This window comes from Dermacentor andersoni, chromosome 11 (assembly GCF_023375885.2).
Source record: "Dermacentor andersoni chromosome 11, qqDerAnde1_hic_scaffold, whole genome shotgun sequence".
NCBI classification, from domain to species: Eukaryota; Metazoa; Arthropoda; class Arachnida; order Ixodida; family Ixodidae; genus Dermacentor; species Dermacentor andersoni.
The window spans coordinates 73,610,550-73,631,934 of record NC_092824.1 but is presented as its reverse complement, the minus strand read 5'-3'; the positions used below and the strand labels follow the sequence as shown (position 1 = coordinate 73,631,934).

The window sequence follows — 21,385 nt, the reverse complement described above, 5'->3', positions numbered from 1 at the left end:
GACGTTTTCAACACCCATCTAGTTCGGCATTTGGCGTTCCTATTGGGTAAGGAGACTTGCGGCTTCCACAGCGCTGCAAGGAACTAGGAAGATAACTAGTTTGGTCGCAGCTGCTGTCGCTTTAGGCCTTTCTGGAATCTGAAGGTTTAGATTGTGCGATTATTTGCTGCTGTGTATGGCGTTTCTCCGTCGCCAAGGCTGGTGGTTACAGACTGCGTTTGTCGCCGAAATCCGAAGCATGTCTTTCGTCCAGATACACCAAAATTTAATCTAGCGTACATTTCAAAGCCATGTAGTGTTATTTAATTATTTTGTAGCAAATAAGAAGGCTCGCCAATTATCAGCCGCAGTGCTAGGCAAGGCCTCGTCGGTCCTGGTAGGACTTCGAGATATGACCTCGCCGTCACGTTAGGCACTCCGAATATCCTGTCAGTAAACCTCTTGAGAAATGGTGGAAGGTGCACGCTACCTCGAAAATATCCAACCTGGAACTTATATCCCGCATACTACTGTCAATCATATCTGACGACTTAACCTAGCAGGTGCCTCCTTCTCCGTCGTTCGTGTGCTGCGGTGTGGTCCACCAAAGGCACGGATGGCGCGGGTGGCCACGATGGGGGAGGACTAGCTCTCGTCGTACGAGAGGGTAAGCGGGCACATCTAATGGAACGATGACAAAAAACTGAATGAACAACGGGACTTCTGATAACGTGGGTTTGACTAGTTCGAGTCCTCTTTCGTAGAAACGTTTCGCCACTGTACTGTTCTCGAACTTTGCGCAAAGCAGCGTTTAGCGGAACGAGCACAGTGACTGGGCGAAAATGACGAGCTAAATCGAGGACATCCTGAACTTATATAGGAGAGTCACACCATGTTGAAATTTTGCAGAGGAGGAGGAGGAAAAGGAGTAAACGTTTATTGTATGAAACAGCGATAAAGTTCTTCCTTGGCCCGAGGGGCGTGGCTCTATTAGTCCAGAAAGCCGTTGGCCAATGCCGCGGCCTGCACGCGCTCCACCAGACTTCGCTGATCCTCCAGGCTATGTGCCGTAAACATTGCCTCCCCCGTCAATAAACCTCTTTACAAATGGTGGAAGAGTCAGGAATATTTTGAAATGAATACAGGACAACATTTCTAGTACACTGCTTGCAACGAATCTGCGCACAATAACAGAAATTATTTTCTGCCAAAGTTACGAGGAACTTGCTCGACGACATTTCTTATTCCTCAGCGTCTGAGTCCGCGATTGCGCCAATTGACTTGACATAATCGCTTCCGAGTTCCGCAAGAGCTGTTAATTAGCCTCTCTAATATATTTTCTCTCTTACACAGCTACATGACAAACCACTCGCCCATTGCGTCATTAGGCTGACTATGTCGCTATCAAAAAAGAACCAGTGCGACCGACGCAGTGGGTCAGTGGTTACGGGTAATACCTCGAAATCTACGTGCTGGAATCTGCGCATCCTTGATCTGGCGTGGTTGCCTAGTGGCTATGGTGCTGGGCTCCTAAGCACGACGTCACGGCATCGAATCCCGGCCACGGCTGCCGCATTTAGATGTGGGCCAAATGCTAAGACACCCGTGTACTAAGATTTAGGTGCGCGTTAAAGAAACCCAGGTGGTCTCAGTTTCCGGAGTACCCCAGTACGGCGTGCCTCATAGTCAGAGAGTGGTTTTGGCACGTGAAACTCCTTAATTTTTTTTGCGCATGCTTACACATTGATCTGCAGTATATGCACTCAGGCCTATTCCAACCTTACCATTGTATCCGAGAGCGGTAATACTGTCGAGGGATGTACAGCTACGTTCAAAAGTATGTCCGTCCATGCCCCGGTTGTCAACATCGCTAATCACAATGCCACGTCGTCTGGAGCTTCTATATTTCCCTGCCTGACTAATTGGTCGTGTCGGTACCTACTTGCATGTGTTGCTTCAACTGCCATGCGCTGGCAAACGCTGGGCCGTCGTTGCAGTTGACCACATCACACGGTATGCCGAAACCGGCGCTCCCCTGGCAGCTGCAGAGGGCGACATTGCCACCCTTTTCCTATGCCATTTTTCCCTGCGTTACTGTTCACCGCAGATATTGCGCAGAGCTATTTGAATTTAACTGTAACCTTCTTGGCTAGAACGACGAATGCGGCAGTTGAGCTGGCACGTGAGGTCGAACCTCACGTTCCACACGACTACATCGACATCGGCAGAACTTGCAGCTCTCCATGCCGCTATGATGTACGTCACCGAAGAGCCAACAGAGAAATGGGTCGTATTTTGTGACTCTAAGGCAGCCCTTCACAGCATCATGTCTGCATTACGTCACAGAATATACGAGCAGATGATATCTGACATCAGGGAAGTGCACCACCATGCTCTGGAAAGAGGGCACACCATTACATTTCAATGGATTCCTGCTCACTGTGGCATTGTCGGCAACAACCTAGCAGACAAGGCTGCCCGGTCTGCCCACGAAGATACCCAGACGCGTTCAATACCTTTGGCGAGGTCGGACGCTGCCAGGGAACTTCGCCTACATGCACGCAAAAAGTCGCAAGATCTATGGAGTTCAGGTGCCTTCAACTGCCGATTATATGAACTGGACCCCACGCTACGGCTACAAGTGCCATCTAGCCTTTCCCACGGTGAAGCAACCTTGCTGTACCGCTTGTGGCTGGGGGTAGCGTTTACAAACTCATATTCCTTTCGTTTGAGAATGGCCGAGAGCCCGATGTGCGATTCCTGTGGGTGCGAGGAGACCATCGAGCACCTATTGTGTACCTGCCCCCGCTACGATGTACAACGCCTCCCTCTGCGGGAAACATTGCACCGACTCGACTTACGACCTTTCACCGAGTCAAAGATACTCGGACCGTGGCCCCACCCGTCACTGGCACGAAAAGCGAATCGTGCATTACTGCAATACTTGAGGTGCACCGGTTTAAGAGACCGCTTATAGTGTCCCTGTGCATAGTGTCCCGCCCAGACGTACTCAGTGCTCACTCTCTGCCTTTCTCCTTTTTCTATTCCCCTTTCCCCCACCCCAGTGTAGGGTAGCAAACCGGATACTCTTCTGGTTGACCTCCCTGCCTTTCCTGTCCTTGCTTTCTCTCTCTCTCTCTTGCGCAGAGCTCGCGGACGCATCTTCGTGTCCCAACTTTTTAGGCCAACGTCGATCATTGTCTCGTTGTCCATCGGACAACTTCTGCGTAGCACCCACAAATAAAGGGGATTACTCAAGGCCTCAACCGTACTTTAGGCGAAATGGTTGCGATGCATATCGCTTCCTACCACATAAAGGCAGACATCATAATGCCCTTTTTAATCTACGCATAAAACACAACTACTAAGAGCACCAGTTTTGTTATGCCGTTTGCCCTAATGTACGGCCGCTACCTTTCGCGGCCGTACATTAGTACATGGGTGCCATGGACCTGGGGCACTATAACATAACTAAAACTATTCCAAACTTTTTATTCCAATTCGGCAATCAGCGTTCGCGATTGGGCAAAAAATTTTCGGGTGACTGCCACTTTGCTTGTCTGTCACGTGACGCCACGAAAATCAGGATAAGTCGCCACCTGATATGACGTGCCCCCACTGACTATGCGTGATTAGACCGAACAAAAGAAAAATAATTATTACTGATTCGACGCCTTTTCGCCACTAGCCCTCAGCTATTTGTCAAAAGGTTTCGGGTGGCGCCCACTTCGCCTGTCTGTCACGCGACCTCAGGAAACCGTAAAAACTGACCGCGTCAAAGTAAGCTGTACGCCTTAAAGATGCAATATTATGCCGAACAAAACTGAGTTTTTCTGAATAGCTGGAGACTGCCCCGGTCCGAAAGGAATACAAGATGGCTGCCTGAGGATCTCTTACGCACTGGCTACTCGCACCTGCCGCAGAACATAGGTTTACTTACTTATATTAAACCTTTTTGCATTGCCTTATAACGTATCGAGCCCTTTCGGCACGTTTACGACATCGCTTTGCCAATTCTTCTTTGCCGAGGATCCGTTTTAGCGGAATTCTCCACATTCCGTTGCACGGCGACGCAATTTTCTACCAGCCACCGTAAGCAAAGTAAGGGGAAGCACAGCAATCGCTGACGCCGGCACCATCTTCTTCATCCAGTTATCTATTTTCGATGGGCCTGCTGGCTCGGCCCCTTCGAAACCTTCTACACTTGAGCGTGCGCCGCGCCTCTTGCCAGCCAATTAGATAAGCAAGACCGCTCTATGTAGGCAATGTTATTCGTTTTGAAAGCAAAGAAAAGTGACCTTGTATAAACGAGGAGACTTTAGATTCCGTTGTTCAGAGAACGCTGAACACCCGATGCTTGCGTCGTCTGTTACGTAAATCTGTCGCCAGGAGATTGTAATGAAAACATATTGGGATACATTCATGATGATATTGCGCTTAGTGTTACACTGACGAATGTAAGGGACAGGACGCGGACGTACGTTGTGCCAAAATACCAACTGTTTAATATTGATAAAGAACGCGCTTATATAGAAGTAGACGTGGCGCGGGGGGGGGGAGGGGGAGGGGACATATATAAGGATATGACATGGTATCGTAGGTAGCTTGAGCTACGTACGTCCGCGTCCTGTCCCTTACTTTCGTCAGTGTAACACTAAGCGCAATATAATCATAAATATCCACCAACAAGCCCCATTCATTGCTTTACTAAATATTGGAATATTTTTACGTTAAAGAGCCCCGGGTCTCTTTTCAAAATTACTACCCAGGTATGAAGGCTCCTAAAGCATCATCAAGCGCAGTTCTACCGTGAACTACGTCTCTGAAGCCGTCGCACTGTCTTCGGGCCTGCGTCGTCGGGTTCGAGATGGTGCCCATGCGCAACGCCTCAAGACGTATTGTGATCCGCTGATAGTATCGAGCTCTCGCGTCGCCAGGACGGCTCCTTTTACGTTCCCTCTAATATTTGTAGCGAAGCCAAAGAATGCTATACAATGATGATCACCAGCGCTAGGCAGGGTATCGCAGCTCGTGCTCGGACTCAGTGTTCTGACCTTACCGTCGTGCTAACCACTACGAACTCCGGGTCAATTAACTTCTTTACACTTATTCATTTATTTCATTCAAGTACTGCTAACTCTAATTTGCAAACGGGTATGCATGAAATCAGAAACAGAAATAGATAAAATCTTAAATATCTACATGAACATAGGCATGGAAAGCATGTTCAGAAGATAAGCATAAATCTTCGCAAAGAAAGCTAAACACGCACACGCGCACCAACGCACGCGCGCGCGCACACACACACAAACACACACCAAAACAGCAAGTAACTTTAAGGAAGTCTGAAAATTAGCTAATTCATTTTGTTTGCTAAAATCAGCGTCAGGCTCATGGCGATAGACTCCTGTCTAGTTTTTTGCACTTCAACAGTGATCCGCGGAAGTGCAAACCTATCTCTGTCTACTTTCACCGTTCATGTGGCAATCAATAGCAGCTGCTTTTGCGATAACCTAGGGTTGGTTCAAAAATGAAAGTCAGTTTTTTAGTGCTTGTCGTTTCCAAGAGGATAGGATGTAGAGAACCGCAAAGCTCTGTAAAGGTTTATAATATCCTCAAGGCAAGCCGCGCCCTAGAGCCATTACTTAGTAAACGTTTTCTTTATGCTTCCATTGAAAGTTTTTTTTATGGTTCTGCTATGCTCCTTTCTTTCTCTATCTCTACTTTGCTATCACTTTACCTCCCCCTCCCTTCTCTCCCCAGCGTAGAGAAGCACACGGGACCTACGCATCTGGTTAACCTCCCCACCTTTCCCTTTCTTCTCTCTCTCTCTAGCTTCTAGGAAGAATTCTTTATTATTCGCACAAGGCCTATCTTTGGTACACGCGTACCAACGCACGCACGCACACAGACACACCAAAAACAGCACGTAAGTTTAAAGCAGTCTGGAACTTAGCCAATTAATTTTGTTTAGTAAAATTAGCGTCAGGCTCATTGCCGTCGATTTAGGTCTAGTTTTTCGCACTTAAACAGTGATCCACGGAATTGCAAACCTGGGGCGCTATAACGTAAAACTATCGTAAACTTTTCTTTTCCAATTCTACAATCAGCCCTCCGCGATTGGTCAAAAGCTTTTTTGCACCACCCCCACTTCACCGCACTGTCAAGCGACGTCACGAAAATCGCGATAGCTCCCCATCTGATACGACGTGTACACACTTATTATGCAGGAATTGTCCGACAAACATTTTTATTTTTGATTCGACGCCTTTTCGCCTTTAGTCCTCGGCTAGTGGTCAAGAAATGTTGGGCTGCACCGACTTCACCCGCTTGTCACGCGACATCACAAAAACGTGTAGGCGTTAACGATGCATTAATTATATGCCGTACAAAACTTTTCTTTCTTTCTCAATAGCCGCAGGCTGCCCCATTCCGAAAGGAATAAAAGATGGCTGCCGCCGATCGCTCAGGCACTGGCTACTCGCACCTGCCTGAGATCAGGGGTTTATTTGCGTGTAATAAAACTTCTTGCGTGGCCGTGTAACATCTTCGAGCACTTTCGTTATGTTTACGACCTCGCTCTGCCAACTCTTCTTTCCTGAGGATCCGTTTTAGCGTGATTCTTAAGCTTCTGTTGCATGCCGCCGCGATTGTCGACGAGCCACCGCAAGCTATGTAAGGGAAAGCGGACCAATCGCAGACGCCGGCACCACCCTCGTCATCCGATCATCGATTTTCAGTAAGTGGCTCGGCCCCATCGAATCCTTCTCCACTTGAGCGTGCTCCTCGCCTCTTGTGAGCCAATTAGATGCGACAAGCCGCTCAGTGTAAGCAAGGTTATTCGTTTTTCAAGCAAACAAAAGTGACCTCCTATGAACGAGGAGAGCGTTTGGTTGGTCTGTTGAGACAACCCTGCGGGTGACCACCCAACGCCTGCGTCAGCTGTTTCGCTAATTTTACGTCTGGAGATTGGAATAAAAATATATTGGAATAGTTTTACGTTGTCGGGTCCCTCTATCTGTCTACTTTCACCAGTCGTGGGGCAATCAATAGCAGAAGCTTATGCGGTAACCTAGGGTTGGTTCAAAAACAGTCTTCTTTTGGTGCTTGTTATTTCCTACACGCAGACAATGTAGAGAAACGCTAAACCTTGTTAAGTTTTATAATATCCTCAAGCCAAGCCACAACCTAGAGCCATTACTTAGTAAATGTTTTCTTTACGCTTCTAGGAAGCATTCTTGAATATTCGCCCGAAGCCTATTTTTTAGCGTCTGGGTAGAATAATTGCCGGCTACTATATTGAAAAGCGCTGACTCTTGTAGTTTTCAGATCAAAAACTATCAGAACCGTCAAAAGTTGGGCAAACAACCTATAGAATGGTAGAGCATGTTCTAACACGATGTGCTTTCAAGACGACAAAAAACGGTTGTACACCAATTCTGTTCTTTGAAAGGCCTATCTACCGGTGTATGAACACCGGAGGGTCAAACCAGCAATATCAACTACAGCGGCTCTACAACTAGCCTAATGTGTGACCAGATGTGTCCTTCTAACAAAATAATTCAGTAAATACATAAATAAATATTTGATTAATTAAGCGCCACACTTTATGAGGCCATCCGAAGGAGCACCGCGAGCATAACTGTCCTAAGACACCTGCGGTGTCTTCGCATTAAACTTTGGTGCCAAGGCACTGAAGCGCATTACGAACACCAATCAAATTTTTAATGAAGCCTTATTCATTACAATAAAATACCACTTTATTTCCAGAAAAAGGTGTGCAAGTTTCTAAAATATGCCCGTACGAACACCTTCCGAGAAGCTTGTAGGCCTTTCTGCACAATGCAACGACCCTGAAAAGAAAAATAGAATGGCACCAGTTAGAAATCTCCGTTTTCAAATAATTATAGTGAGGAAGCATTAACCGGTAAGAGTGGTAATCTACAGAGCTAGGATAAAGTTCTTGATCACTTTATCAGTTGGCTCTGGTTTACGTGGGATACACAGGGAATGCTGGTGTTGAGGCGCTCCTTGTATTCAGCGCTGCATTCAGCTTTTATTTGAACTTGTCATGGCCTGAATCGAAGGATAATGAATATATTGTGGTGCAAACACATGGAAGTAGAAAACTCGGTTGATACAATGAGTGCAAATTCAGAAATAATCAGAAAGTGGTTTCGGCACGTAAAACCTCATAATTTAATTTGAGTGCAAATTTTCAAGTAAAATAGTGGTGTAATCTGCCATCTAGCGGATGCTGCACCAATAAAATTGAAATTTACTTGCTTACTTACCCGACGAAATCACTGAATTACTCGGTGGAGATTAGGCGCAGTTTATAAAGTACCATTCAAATTTGGGATTGTGGTTGAAAAGGTGTCGATGCACTGTGAAAGACTAAGATGAATGGGACAGCGTTCAGCAGAGGCCAAGAAGTGATCCTTGCTCCTGTACTTTTACTTTCATACAATAGTATGCTTTCCTCATTGTTATTGATGCATTGATTATTTTTAATTACCTTGTGTTGTGACAGTTCTACGGCGAGATAGTCATTGTATAACTAAGGGACTAGACTGCGCATTTTTAAGGGTAGCTTTATATATTCAATAATGCTTCAAAATGATCATGCGCGAAAATATATTGTTGTAACCTTGTTGAGCACAGTGTACTCCGACATCAAACGAATTTACAAAGTCACATGAAAGCAAACAAATGTGCAAATTCAAGCAACATGTTGCAATCAAAGATGCAATTTATTCATTTAAAATTTCATTAAAATATATATATATATATATATATATATATATATATATATATATATATATATGTATATATATATATATAGCAAAATGTTCTTTCAATTTTTCAAATTTATATCCAACATGCAATTTCCTCCAAAGTTCATGCTTAGGCCCTACACCATTCACACGCTTGCAAAATGCAACCAGACGCTCTCGCAGGTACAGAATGTTACATATCAGTGACAGATGTGACGAGTACAAATGCAATCTCTAAGGTTTGCTTAAACGCCAATGGACAAGAGAAGTGCGCAAAAAGCGTGACACATAGTATAAATACATTTAGAGCTCATGTTAGAGGAACACATGCCGACTGGCTAAAAATGGTGTATATATATATATATATATATATATATATATATATATATATATATATATATATAATCCCCTTTCTTCTTGTTCAATACCTAACGATGGTCTTTAATCCGGCAACATTGATGCGTTTAGGTAGCATGTGTGGGTCTATTGACCAGTTGTCTTCGCCCGGAAACGATCACGTACCCCTGACGTCTGCGGCAGAAAGGATGCTCTACATCCGCCGCCGAGGCTTGTGAGTGGTGGCGCTGGCTAACACTCCCAGGGTTAGTTCTAGTGGCAACACATAAATACCCCAGAACGCGCATGGGAAAAGGGCGCTGTGGTAGCTCAATCGGTATAGACCCGCACGCGTAATGCGAAGACGGGGGATTGTTTCCCACATGCGGCAATTTTTTTTTCATCCAGTTTCATTCCCATTACATTATGATTCTCTTAAGTATATAATTAACGACAAGTAATTTCCCCTGTGTTGTTCTTTTTGCCTTTCTTGGGTCGGTATGATATATATATATATATGAAAGCTCGCGCGTACTGTGAGCATATATGTAGTGTATCCGTTGTTAAACTGTACAATGATGCTGTCGTTTAGCAGAAGAAAGTGACACATACCACGATTTCTTCTATTTCAGCTCATTGAACTATGGGGGCATAGGCGGTACAATTGCTCACGAGCTGGCGGCTAGATTCCTCGCAGGTAAATTCAATGTATCTTCATTCTTGTTATTCCGCTACCAATGCGATCCCACCTGATGAATCTAACACAATGCCAATGAGAAATACCAGGCATCTCCTTCATCGTATATGCGCTGTTACTTTTTCATTTTTCAGTTCTGCCTATCATTGCCAGTAATTGTTCACTAGTTTCCCTATGAACATAGAGTTTGAGGTAAACTTGACCATGGCCCGAGGCTTCGGTGGCAATACCGCGGCCACTGCAAGCCTTGGTTCTCACGCCTGCGTCCTGCACGATGCTCTCTGCCAGCATTGTGGCTCATAGGCTTCGATCCCAATGGGACAGAATGTCCTGCAGCTGATTGATCAGCTTTCCTAATTCAGCCAAATCTACCACACCTCTGCAATTCTAAACGTTCGTGCACTAACCTCCACATTAACTGCCATGTTCCTTCAATGTGTTACTTGATTAAATGTGTCATTGGGATCACGTCCAGTATTGTACGTCGTTCTAAGCGTGCTGTTTGTTAAATACCTTATTATATTAAATAAAAAATCCGAATGTTTATATAAAACCTTTTAGCCGCTCATATTACCTGCACCCGTTTGGCCCTCATATAATTGGATAATAAATTACAGGGGATTAAAATATTGCTGCTTCCGTTACATAGATAAAGAAAGGGAAAAGATAGTGAAATACTTGAGAGTTCAGTTGTCTTAAAACGCTGCTCGTTTAATGCTTGGAATGGAATGTTGAGCTTCAGTGCTTGTATAAATGTGCAAATCAACCTATTTATTATTAACTCATTTTAGTTTCTATCTTTTGCCCTAGAGATGAAGAAAAGCTGGAACCTCAGCGATCTGAATTTTTTTAACAGTATAACTCCATGCTTCGAGAAACAGTACAAACAGGTCAACAGAAAGCTGCTTCTGGTGAGAACTTCACTGTATTATTGTTGGTTAAACTGATGCAACTTCAAGGACGTGTATTACTAATCCTAATATTTTATTAACTAGAAATATTTACAATGTATGTTATATTTAAAAAAACGTATTTTTTGGAGATTGGCGATTGTGCTTGCCAAATTTTGTGGGCCTTTGGTTATGAAATGGCATAATTCCTTAAGTTATGTATAAAGAGGTTTTTGAAGCACTTATATTTGCATTGAAGTATTCGAATGCTGAAACTTCAATACAACAGTTTTTTCACTAGATGTATTACAGTAAGTACAATCGCCGTTATTTATGGTCTTCACGGTAATGCTCAAAGTGGGCTTGCTTACATTAGAGTGCTTTTAAATCAATATACTTGGTTCCGCGCCGGACAACTATGCGCTATTCTTTGTAGTGGCATCAACTGTGTGGGCTTAGCGCTTCAGAACTAATGAAATGATTATGTTTCAATGTCGTGATCAGAAATCTGTTGTAGTTGATTTGAAGCATAAGTTTTGCACTCATCAAGCGGTAAAATAAACAATCAGACAATGAAATGAGCGAAAATTTCATGTCATACTTTCATGGTGTGGCGCCACGTTGGTGCCTAAGACGCACTAGTTAGGAATCGTTGCAAACTTTCGATGACTAAGCCATGCTGGGTGGATTTCACTATAGCGCGCTGAATACCATCCGCCACTGTGTGACATCAGCAGAAACATCACCGTGAATGGTGAAACTATGCGTGTGCATCAGACCTTTGTTTTGGTTTCGAGCGCTCTTAGAGTCTCAATTGGTCACGCCGCATTTTTGTGGGTAATAATATAATTGAAGATTCAAAAATTCATATGGCTTACGCCGAAACCTCGTTTTACTTTCCTGATTACAATGACCCTGATGATTAAAAATTTTAGATGTTATAATTAGCTTCTCTTTATTCACGATGAGTTAATTCGTACCAGCCATCACCTCATTGTCACCACCGCTGATGACGTGACTCTGAAGGAACCGTGCCTTTATTTCAGCGCGCCTATTTTAAATATTACTTAGTCTTTATGGAAACATATCGAATATACTATATTTACTGCCAGTGCATATTACCTGTAAGAGTATTCGCCCCTTGAAAAGCACTACTTTTAGCCCGTTTGTTCTCGACATCTCATAAGACAGCTTGTAGTCTAACGAATAAGGCAAGTTGCCTCTTTATAACAGTTTATTTTCCAAGCTGCATTACTATAAGGCAATTTAATGTTCTCCCGTTGTATCATATCATTAACATTCACAACGTAAAACATATTTGTTCAAGGAAATCGATGGGAATTACAACGAGAATACGAGTGCTGAAGCAACCGTAAGTATTTTCTATCTGTGCCTCTGACTTTACTATCTCTAGACGTATTGCAAGATATGCATCATGGCTGCCAGAATTATTATGAAATATTGGAACTGAAGGCGCCTACAACTGGCGTATTAAATTGCGTAGGCTGAGCAATATCATGCATTATTTAACGTAATGGGAGCGAGAACGGTGTGCTATGAAACAAATGTTTATTTCCAACAAATTTGAAACAAATATGAGAACTATTTATCTGCCAGTTATTCTTTATAAGTATCCTATTTCCAAAGAACCGCTGGCAATTCCTTGCCTGGAAAAATGTCTGGGTTAAAGCGAGGCATGAACGAAAGTCAACTTATAACGTGGCTCAGTAAATACTAATAATGGCATGAGTAAATTTGAAAATAAATCCACGTCTGAGTGGCAGCTGTCACCACAACTTTTTACGTAGGTCTTTAGGCCAGGGTTGTGCTGGTTGTACGCGCAGGAAATACGCGGTTAGAACTGTACACAATCTTTAAGACACCTACAGAACATCATCATATGTTTTGGCTTTGCTTTTGGCTACTTCTCGCTCACGAAAATTTGTGTTTGGCTGTTTTCAGCTGCATTTTGAGATCATTTGGCTATTTTTTGTTGGGGTCATCTGGCAACCTTGGCGGAAGGGAGGGGGCCGGCTACGACTCCGCTAAGTAGCGTGCAGTTTGCACGGGCGCGTGCACTGTATCTTGAAAAGGAGCCGCGGACGGCTCATACCTTTGGTCGCGCTGTTTTCTCGCCGCTTTTGTGTTGAAGCGATAGACAGCACGGTCACTTCAGTGGCTGCTGCCGTAACGCTTGCTTACACCAGCGTTTCAACAGGGACTGTCCGCGCTCATCGAGTGTGATACATTCATGTTTGCTTCTGCTGCTGAGACCATGCTTGTTAAGTCCATTAGGTAATGTTTACAAGTTTATACGACCGATAAAACCACTATCGTTACTTTGTATACCACTCCACTAATTTGCTATCGCCATCGCTGCTTCACCTGTCGGGCGAAGCTGCGTCTCTTTTAGTTGCGTCGGTTCCATGATACTTGCTTGTTGCCACTGTACTGTGCTGTGTACGCTATAAGAGTAGGAGTCGGGCTTGTAAAACTTTGGTAATTGGCCCATGCCGAAAACCAACTCATCCACGCTTGGGACGTTGTTGAAGAGAAGAACTTGCTCTCATCTAGAACTAGGAGTACAGGATTTATTTCCAATATCTACATGATGACAGAAGGTTACATTTTGTCAGTATTGCATGACTGAAAACGAAGCACGAAGCACACCGAGCAGCCGAAAGCGGCTGTTTAAAAACCCTCTGTCCTCCCTAGATGCCTTGGTGAGGGAAAACTGCCGTCTATCCTTTGTCCAATCGGACCGTCGAAAGTCGTCGTAGTCGTAGTCGACCCGCCTTTGAAGGGGGAGGGTTCAAACGCTCATGCCCGCACTTTTGTTTCGCTGAACACACCGAGCGGAGAGGGTCTCGTAGACAGGGGTTATCACGCTTGACTCAAACTGGCGCCTTTTTATTCCAGAGCTGACCCCGCAGTTAGCCGCCGCGTCTGTGAAACGACTGTGGCGATTACTGGGGCCCGTGAGAAAGCGTCGTAAAACATCCTTTTCCAGGAGTTATCCTGCTCCAATCAGACCGTGAAGGCGAGAGTGAACCAATTAGCAATACTCCGTCCGCCAAATGTGGCTAGCCTTGCTGGCGCCGTTGGGCTGTCCGAAGGAGGCGCATTCCTGGCTTTACAAGATCTTACCCTCCGCTCTGCCCCGCGCAACGGCGTGGCGGTACTCCCCGAGAACAGAGACTCCCCTTCTACATACAATGAAATCACGAAGTATTACCTTCTTAATCGCAGGGTTTACAGTTTGCCGCATCCTAAACTAAACAGGGCTCAGGCACTTACATTACGCTTACTACAGACTGGTACTTATCCTTGCCCACGGAGACTGAACATGTTTTATCCAGAGACGTATACAGAGCCTTGTTGCCAAGATTGTGGTGCTTTAGCCTCGCTCGAACACATGCTCTGGTCTTGCGAAAGAATTGAAGACTCGGCGATCAAGGATGCGTCCAGGTGGGAGGCTGCACTTCGCAGCCCGGACCTGGATGAACAATTCTGGGCTGTCCAGCAGGCTCACGATGTGGCCGTGAGGCTTGGCCTTCCGGTCCCAACGTGGGAGCGGCCCGCTTAGTGATTAATTATCACTACTTGCAGGACCACATAAAGTTTTCCTTCCTTCCTTCCTTCCTGGCTTTACAAAGCGACTCTTCCCATCGGGCTTGGAGAGGTCGAAGGTCCACTACCCTTGCAGACTGATTGTAACAACGCCAATGCGCGTGGGGTGTCTTGCGCAAATTCCGCTGCCGCTATTGTGTCGTTATGGAAGTTTCTCTTCCGTCTTGCTTTGTTACTGAGGCACAAGAATGCAAGCACGGGGTTATTTTGCGTATATATATATAGTGACTTTCACACATCAGCGATTTGAAGGATCTTGTGCATTTGAGTTTGGCTGTTGTCAGCCACAGCATGGATGGCGCTGCTTCCGCGAGGCTTGTGCATAAGGCGGCTATTTTGTGTACGTGATTGTTGCTCGCAAGCACCGAAAGCGAGTTTTTGACTACCTTGCATGCTTAAGCAGTAATGCGCTTGAGGGCAAGGTAAAATTACACAGCGGTATTTGCGCATTGATCAGAGCCTTCTTATGGACGTTCCTGATATTAAATGGCGACCCGCTAGCTGGTCGGCAAGCAGAGCTGCGGCTCCCACCAATTACAGAAGCGACAATCAAAAACCACTGACAGCGCAGCGTATAAAGAACTTTCGTGTTCTTTATACGCAGCTAAAGGAGCCCCAGTAAATTGTTTCGGAATGACCATATTACTTCGATCAAAAAAGACAAACATTCTGAGTAACTGCATACCAGACATATATTTCGAATGAAAGAAGGTTGGTGGGAGCTAAGAAATTTTCACGGAAACCTGTTTGTTCATACACATTTGCGGCTACACCATCTATAATAAATTTGCGAACCTATGGAAGTATTTTAAGATATAAATGGAAAGTATCGTATCTGATACAATAATTGAGGTAGTGCCTTGTGTCTGTATCTCAAATACTTGCTGCTCGAGTATCTTGCATCGTATAATGATACAAACGCAAAGTATCTTAGGCCAGCCTTGGTTACACAACGTCACTCCAAGGCATTATTAGGCAGCTACCATTTCAACAACAACAATGTAAGGAAATTAAAGTGGAATATGACTGCGAATTAACGAAATTAGCTTGCACTTATTAGGGTTCAAGGACGTCAGCACTCCATCGCACCATTCTATGCGATGGTCGTGGTCTTTCTGTAGTATTGTTTTCTTAGGTAATAACACAGTCATCAGCAGACATGCGGATATTTGAAGATACATGCAAGGCTAGGTCGTTAATGACTACTAGGAAAAAAAGAAGACGCAGGACATAGTCTTCAGGTGCAGCTAGTGAACAGGTTATCAAATTTTTTCTATAGATTATCTATAAACCCGGAGTAGACAAAAAGAAATAGAAACTTTATTGACTATCGTCTATAGACAGTCTATAGACAAAGAATGGAGGAAAGTAAATAGAGATTGTATCGACTTTTGTCTATAGGTAATATAGAGAAGGGAAGTAGACAAGAAGAAACGAACACCTTATCGAATTTTTTCTATAGACCGTCTATAGAATTCGAGTAGGCGAAAAGAAATAGAAACTTCTCGACTCTCGTCTACATACAGTCTATAAACATTGTATCAATAAAATACCAAATCTATAAAAATGCAAGGTCATCTATAAAAGTCCATAGACTTTCTATTGGCAGTCTAAACTCATTATTGGAAGGGTGGGAAGCTGCTGGCCTATTCCTCGACCATGGTAGAAACTGTAAGTCCGGCTGGAGAATTCCAAGGAGAAAACAAACTATCGCCTTCCTCAAATGAAAGTGGGGTTTGAGTGAAACTGTTTTCTTCGTGCCAGGCTGTAGCCCAAAAGTATTTCTGAAACATAAATTAAAACAGGCTCCCCATAACTCTCGATCGACAGCTTATTATACACTCATCAGTCCCAAACTTGAATATGCATGCATCGTGTGCGATCCTTTCACCCAAAGTAAGACTAATGCCTTGGAAATGATGCAGCGCAGAGCGATGAGATACATTTTTTTCCCAATAGCGCTCAACTGAATCCCCAACCGCCCTAATTCTAACAAACAACATTCAAACCTTGCAATTACGAAGAAAAATTCATAGATTGAAATTCGTTTTCGTGCTGAAAAACAAACATTTCTGACTTAGCCAGCACCCTTTCTTTAAACCACTTGTAGCACGCCGTACAAGGCATCGACATGCTGAATCTTTAACGCCTGATATCATGAGGACTAACCTTTTCAAGTATTCCTTCATTCCCAGAACCATATCAGACTGGAACAATTTGCCTATAGCACATCTATTCAGCATTGCGCCTATTGAATAATGAAGATGTTAAATTTGTTTTGTTTTTGAGTGTTCTTTTTATATAATATAGTATGTAAATATACCAATATATTATATACTGTTTTAACACTCCTTAAAATATGCATTGTTGCTCTTTTTCGTAACATTTATTTCTTATCTCGTGCAGTGTTCTACATACTGTTAAATGTTATTATTGTTCTGTCTTATTGTACATTTGCCATTGTAATTACCAATCCTTAATCTTTTGTATACTATCAGTGCCCCTCCTGCTTGAGCCCTTGCTGGGACCTGCAGTATGTTATGAATAAATAAAATAAATAAAAAAAACTGTACTTCTCAGCTGAGCCTATGTAACATTCACGGTTGAGGTTAATCTCACCCTACTATATCATTAGAAAGCGTCGGGTTCACGATCGAACCCCTTTAGTCACTGGTGGCTCATGTAATGAATACCCCCACTTGCGCAGGCTGTGCAACCTAAAGCATTAAATTAGAGGGAACTAGACAAAAAATTTACTTTTTAAATAAAGTTGGCCTTATTTTCATGTAGGAAAAGTATTTCTGTGTTCCTTTATTTCTAATACTAGAACAATCTTTACGGAATGCTCTCAGTTTATGTTATTGTATTGTGGATTCATCATATATCGGACGTATGATAATGCTGGAAATGGACATACTTTTGATTAATCGCGCACCACTTATTGATGCTCAATCTTTGCATGGATCTTTTTTCAATCCACTAGAACGACTGTGGCACACAAGAATCGGATCCGTACTGTTCGGTGATTTAACGAAGTTTTTTTCTGGATAGAAATTACCACGAGGGAATAATTTCCTGTGTTTACACTTGCCCTTTTACCCACATATTATGTGTAGCAAAAGTACCACTGCAGGCTCGGTTTCAGCAGAAAGTAGGACTTCGATGGGATTCAAGGTTATTGGATAATCTTCTAGCTAATTGCTTTAAACAAGAAATCGCATTTTGCTTCTTAAGTTACAGCGAAGGGGTGGTAATCCGCATGGCATTGCTATACTCAAGGATGAAATGAAAAGAACTTTTAAGCGTTTCGGCAATTTACTCGTTTCTTTTTGAATAGTGACATATTCGTACTGCCGCCCCTTCAACAGCAGTATTTATTTTAAGAAAAAATGTCATAGTTGGTAAATCGGTTAAGTAGGGAGGGTATTTCAATATGGTAATGCAACTGATTGCCGAACATGCGCGCACTATCAGCGCAGTGTTCTCAGGGGCATTATGGTGGTGAACAGTCCAGCGCCTTTCTTTCGACGAATTTGCGTACACGTAGCGAACACAATCTCCCGTGCATTTCCCGACTTTAGGGTAATAACTTGCAATGAGAGTTTGACTTTGAGGCACAAATTTATGGGGCAGAATTTCATGGCAGTACAAAAATGCACGATCCATTACTTGAATGTGATCGCTGAAATTATTTTGTTTAGGAATATTTCTTATAAAGGGTATTCAATGGGCGGTGATGTGACTTATGTGCAGCTCATTGATGATCACTTTCGCCTCTGTCGTTTCGAATTATCCTTCCAGCGACATTGTGGAATTGATAGCATGGACGAATATTATGATGATTAGCCGCCGTGGTTGCTCAGTGGCTATGGTCTTGGGCTGCTGAGCACGAGGTCGCGGGATCGAATCCCGGCCATGACGGCCGTATTTCGATGGAGGCGAAATGCGAAAAGACCCGTGTACTTAGATTTATATGCACGTTAAAGATCCCCAGGTGGTCGAAATTTCCGGAGTCCTCCGCTACGGCGTGCCTCATAATCAAAAAGTGGTTTTGGCACATATAGCCTTTCATTAAAAAAATATTATGATGATTATTGTGATGTTTAAACGATGCAAGTTACGATACAGAGAGGGTTTTGATTTAGCATACAAGTGCAGAGAAATTATTGGATAGTTTGATGAGGCATCTGGAGTAGCCATGCTCCTCTCTCAAGCGTACCTTGTTTTCATTGAAGAGCAGCAGATACGCGTTGTCACGTCCAGTGACCGTGTCACCGTGAAAGCGTCGCGCTTGCCCAGTGACTTCAGCTTGCGCGAAAAAGCAGCACCTATCAACGTGGCCCATATTCTATCATCAATTGAAAGGCTCCCAACTGTTCATACACTATGTCGCAAGCTTTCTGTCCCCAATCGACAACCGACCCAGTATTACTTACGCTTTATCAAAAACTCCGCGGCTCTAGTTCACGTGAAAAGGTTAGAAACTGTACAACATTGCGAAAGGTGCGTAAGTTACTAAAGAATACCTGTAGCGCATAAACAGTCGCCGGAAGTCTGGCGAATGTGGAAAGTGTTCCAGCACTGCGATGAAACTGGCGGCTGTGGGTGAGTCGAGGTCAGGCAGTGAACAACTTTAATGTAAGAATGAGAAGGGGTATATATACAATGGAATGCCGCAGTGGGTTACACGCAGTTCATATATCTAAGCGTGACGATGTGCTTATTCAGCCTTGCTTCAGCTTCCCTTTTACAGGGGAACTGAGATGCGGCTAATGTCTCTAGCGTTGAGTGGACCGACAGGTCTCGCGTCACTGTCTTGTTCTTCTCCATGGCTCTTGAGGGGACTCTGTGGAAGATCCGTATTCGGGTGCGACGCTCGCTTCAGGTTGCAGATCTACTAGAATGAGAAGCTCTTGCGTGCGCCGAAATTCCCGACCGTGGTAAGCCTTGACGATCGTCGAGCGGTGTTCGTCGGCTCGTCTGAGAAAGATGGTGAGAGGCCAGGTCCGCTTGTTTGTATTGTACACTGTGACCTGCTGGCCTGGCGCGACAAGTCCCTGCTGCTACGATCGTAGTAGGTCCACTGTCGATGACGTATTTCTTGAAGGCGGCCCTGAACCGTGTCAGATGGGAATGTCCGCGGTCCCAAAAGGGTAGTAGGAACCGGTAGAACAGTCCAAGTTTGGCGTCCCATCAGCCTCTGCAGGGGGGTCTGGTGAGCAACATGACGCGTGGTATTGCGCCATTCAAGCACCGGCATTTGAAACATGGGTATTTTAAGGGAACACTTCTTAAAAGCTTTTTTTGCTTCCTGAACCGCTCTATCAGTAGGGCCATTGGAACGTCTGTGATAGGGGCTTGAGGTGATGGGATCAACGCCTAAGCTGTTCAGAAAGTCCTTGAACTCGCGGCTGTGAAAAGGCTAACGATTGTCAGTGCGCAACTTCCTCGGCAAGCCATGGACAGAGAAAATTTTAGAACACTTGTTAAGAGAGCTTGCAGTTGTACGAAACTTGAATTTCAAGGAAGAACAAGTAGAAGCCGACAATAAGGGGGAACTCGTGGCCAGAAAAGGAGAACAAGCTCATGCCAAAAATTTCCAAATGGTAGTGAATGTACATAACGATTCAGGAGTGGCATTCGAGGGTGTTGAGGCTGATGCTTTTGGCACAGTTTGCAAACTTTACAGAACTGCTCAATGTTGCTAGAATTATTGGGCCAAAAGATCACCTTCTTTGCACTCACATTCACTCCCACGTGTGCCTCGTGAAAAAGACACAGCATTCCCGATAATATTTATTGCGGTACAATTACGTTATTGTTACAAAATGCGAGGCCGTCCACTGCATGTATCGTTCCGGTACGCCCATACGTACGAAGTGGCCTAGCGACTTCTTGCTTGAGAAGCGGCCACGTTCTGCTCGCGTACTTCTGTAGGTTTACGAAGATGGCATCATCATTCGTTATTGCTAGTGAATTTTGCAGGGAGCGTTGAGAGGCTGAAATACATTCAAGAACATCGACTAGAAATTGCTGGTTTTCTTCCATAAATCTTTTACTAGGGAGCCTTGATAAGGCATCAGATATAATCAGTTCTTTGCCATGCTTGTACGTCACATTGATAGGGTAATGTTGTAGATTTAGACAATTTGTAAACGCAGGGGCGCTGGTATAACGGCTTACTGAATATTGTTACTAAGGGGCAGTGGTCAGTTTCAACTGTTACTGCATGCTGTCCAAATAAGTAGTCATGAAATTTGGTGCATCTATGAAGAATAGCGAGTATTTTTTTTTATTCGAGCCTATCTTTTCTGTGCGGCAGTTATGTCCGTGACGAAGAATCAACGGGCTGTGCATCCTGTCTGAGCAGAGTGGGTAGCTAGCTTGCCTCAATTGGTAACGTTAGTTGTTTGCTTGGGTCAAAATAGTGGAGGATGGGCGCTTGAATCAGAGCTTCACGCAATCTACGAAAGCTTTCCTGCTGCTTTTCTGCCCAGATCCATGCAATGACTTTGTGCAACAAGGTTCAAGTGGTGGGGTCACTACAAACTTGTTTGGGATAAACAATGTACAAAATTGGTAGGGCCCAAGAACACATGAACACCTTTACAGTTTTTTGGTGCCGGACATTCTTGAATGTCTTCTACACGTTGGGGGTCCACATGACGGCCTTCGGCGCTGACAACGTGCCCCAGATAGCGCACTGCTCGCTGTAGAAGGAAGCATCTCTTCAAATTTACTCGAAGATTCTGTTCACGGGAGCGCCTCAAAAGAAGCTGTAGATTGTGGTCGTGCTCTGGCTTAGTCTTGCCCCAGAAAGGACTCTCATTCATTACTAATGCAAAATTTGGCAGGCCTTCTAGGATGCGGTGCATCGCTGCCTGAAATATCCCTGGATCAAAGGGAATTCCAAAAAACATGCGCAAGGAGCGGTAGGGTCCGCGCGGTATACTCATTGTAGAGAGTTTGGAACTTGAGTCGTTTATCTTTATCAGCCAAGACCCCAATGCTGCGTCTGAAGTTGCAAAAAAGTTGGTGCCCGCAACCTTTGGCACAAAGTTTTCTAGAATAGGCAT

At 44.2% G+C, this 21,385-nt stretch overlaps 1 protein-coding gene across 1 annotated transcript in view; it reads left to right on the top strand.

The window, feature by feature from the left end:
* LOC140214139 (neprilysin-2-like) overlaps positions 1-21,385 on the top strand; it is a 42,380-nt gene that overhangs the window by 10,338 nt on the left and 10,657 nt on the right. Inside the window, exons 5-7 of the mRNA XM_072285499.1 lie at positions 9,725-9,789; positions 10,600-10,700; positions 12,007-12,051. Coding sequence (XP_072141600.1) covers positions 9,725-9,789; positions 10,600-10,700; positions 12,007-12,051 — 211 coding nt within the window. The remainder of the gene's footprint in view (positions 1-9,724; positions 9,790-10,599; positions 10,701-12,006; positions 12,052-21,385) is intronic.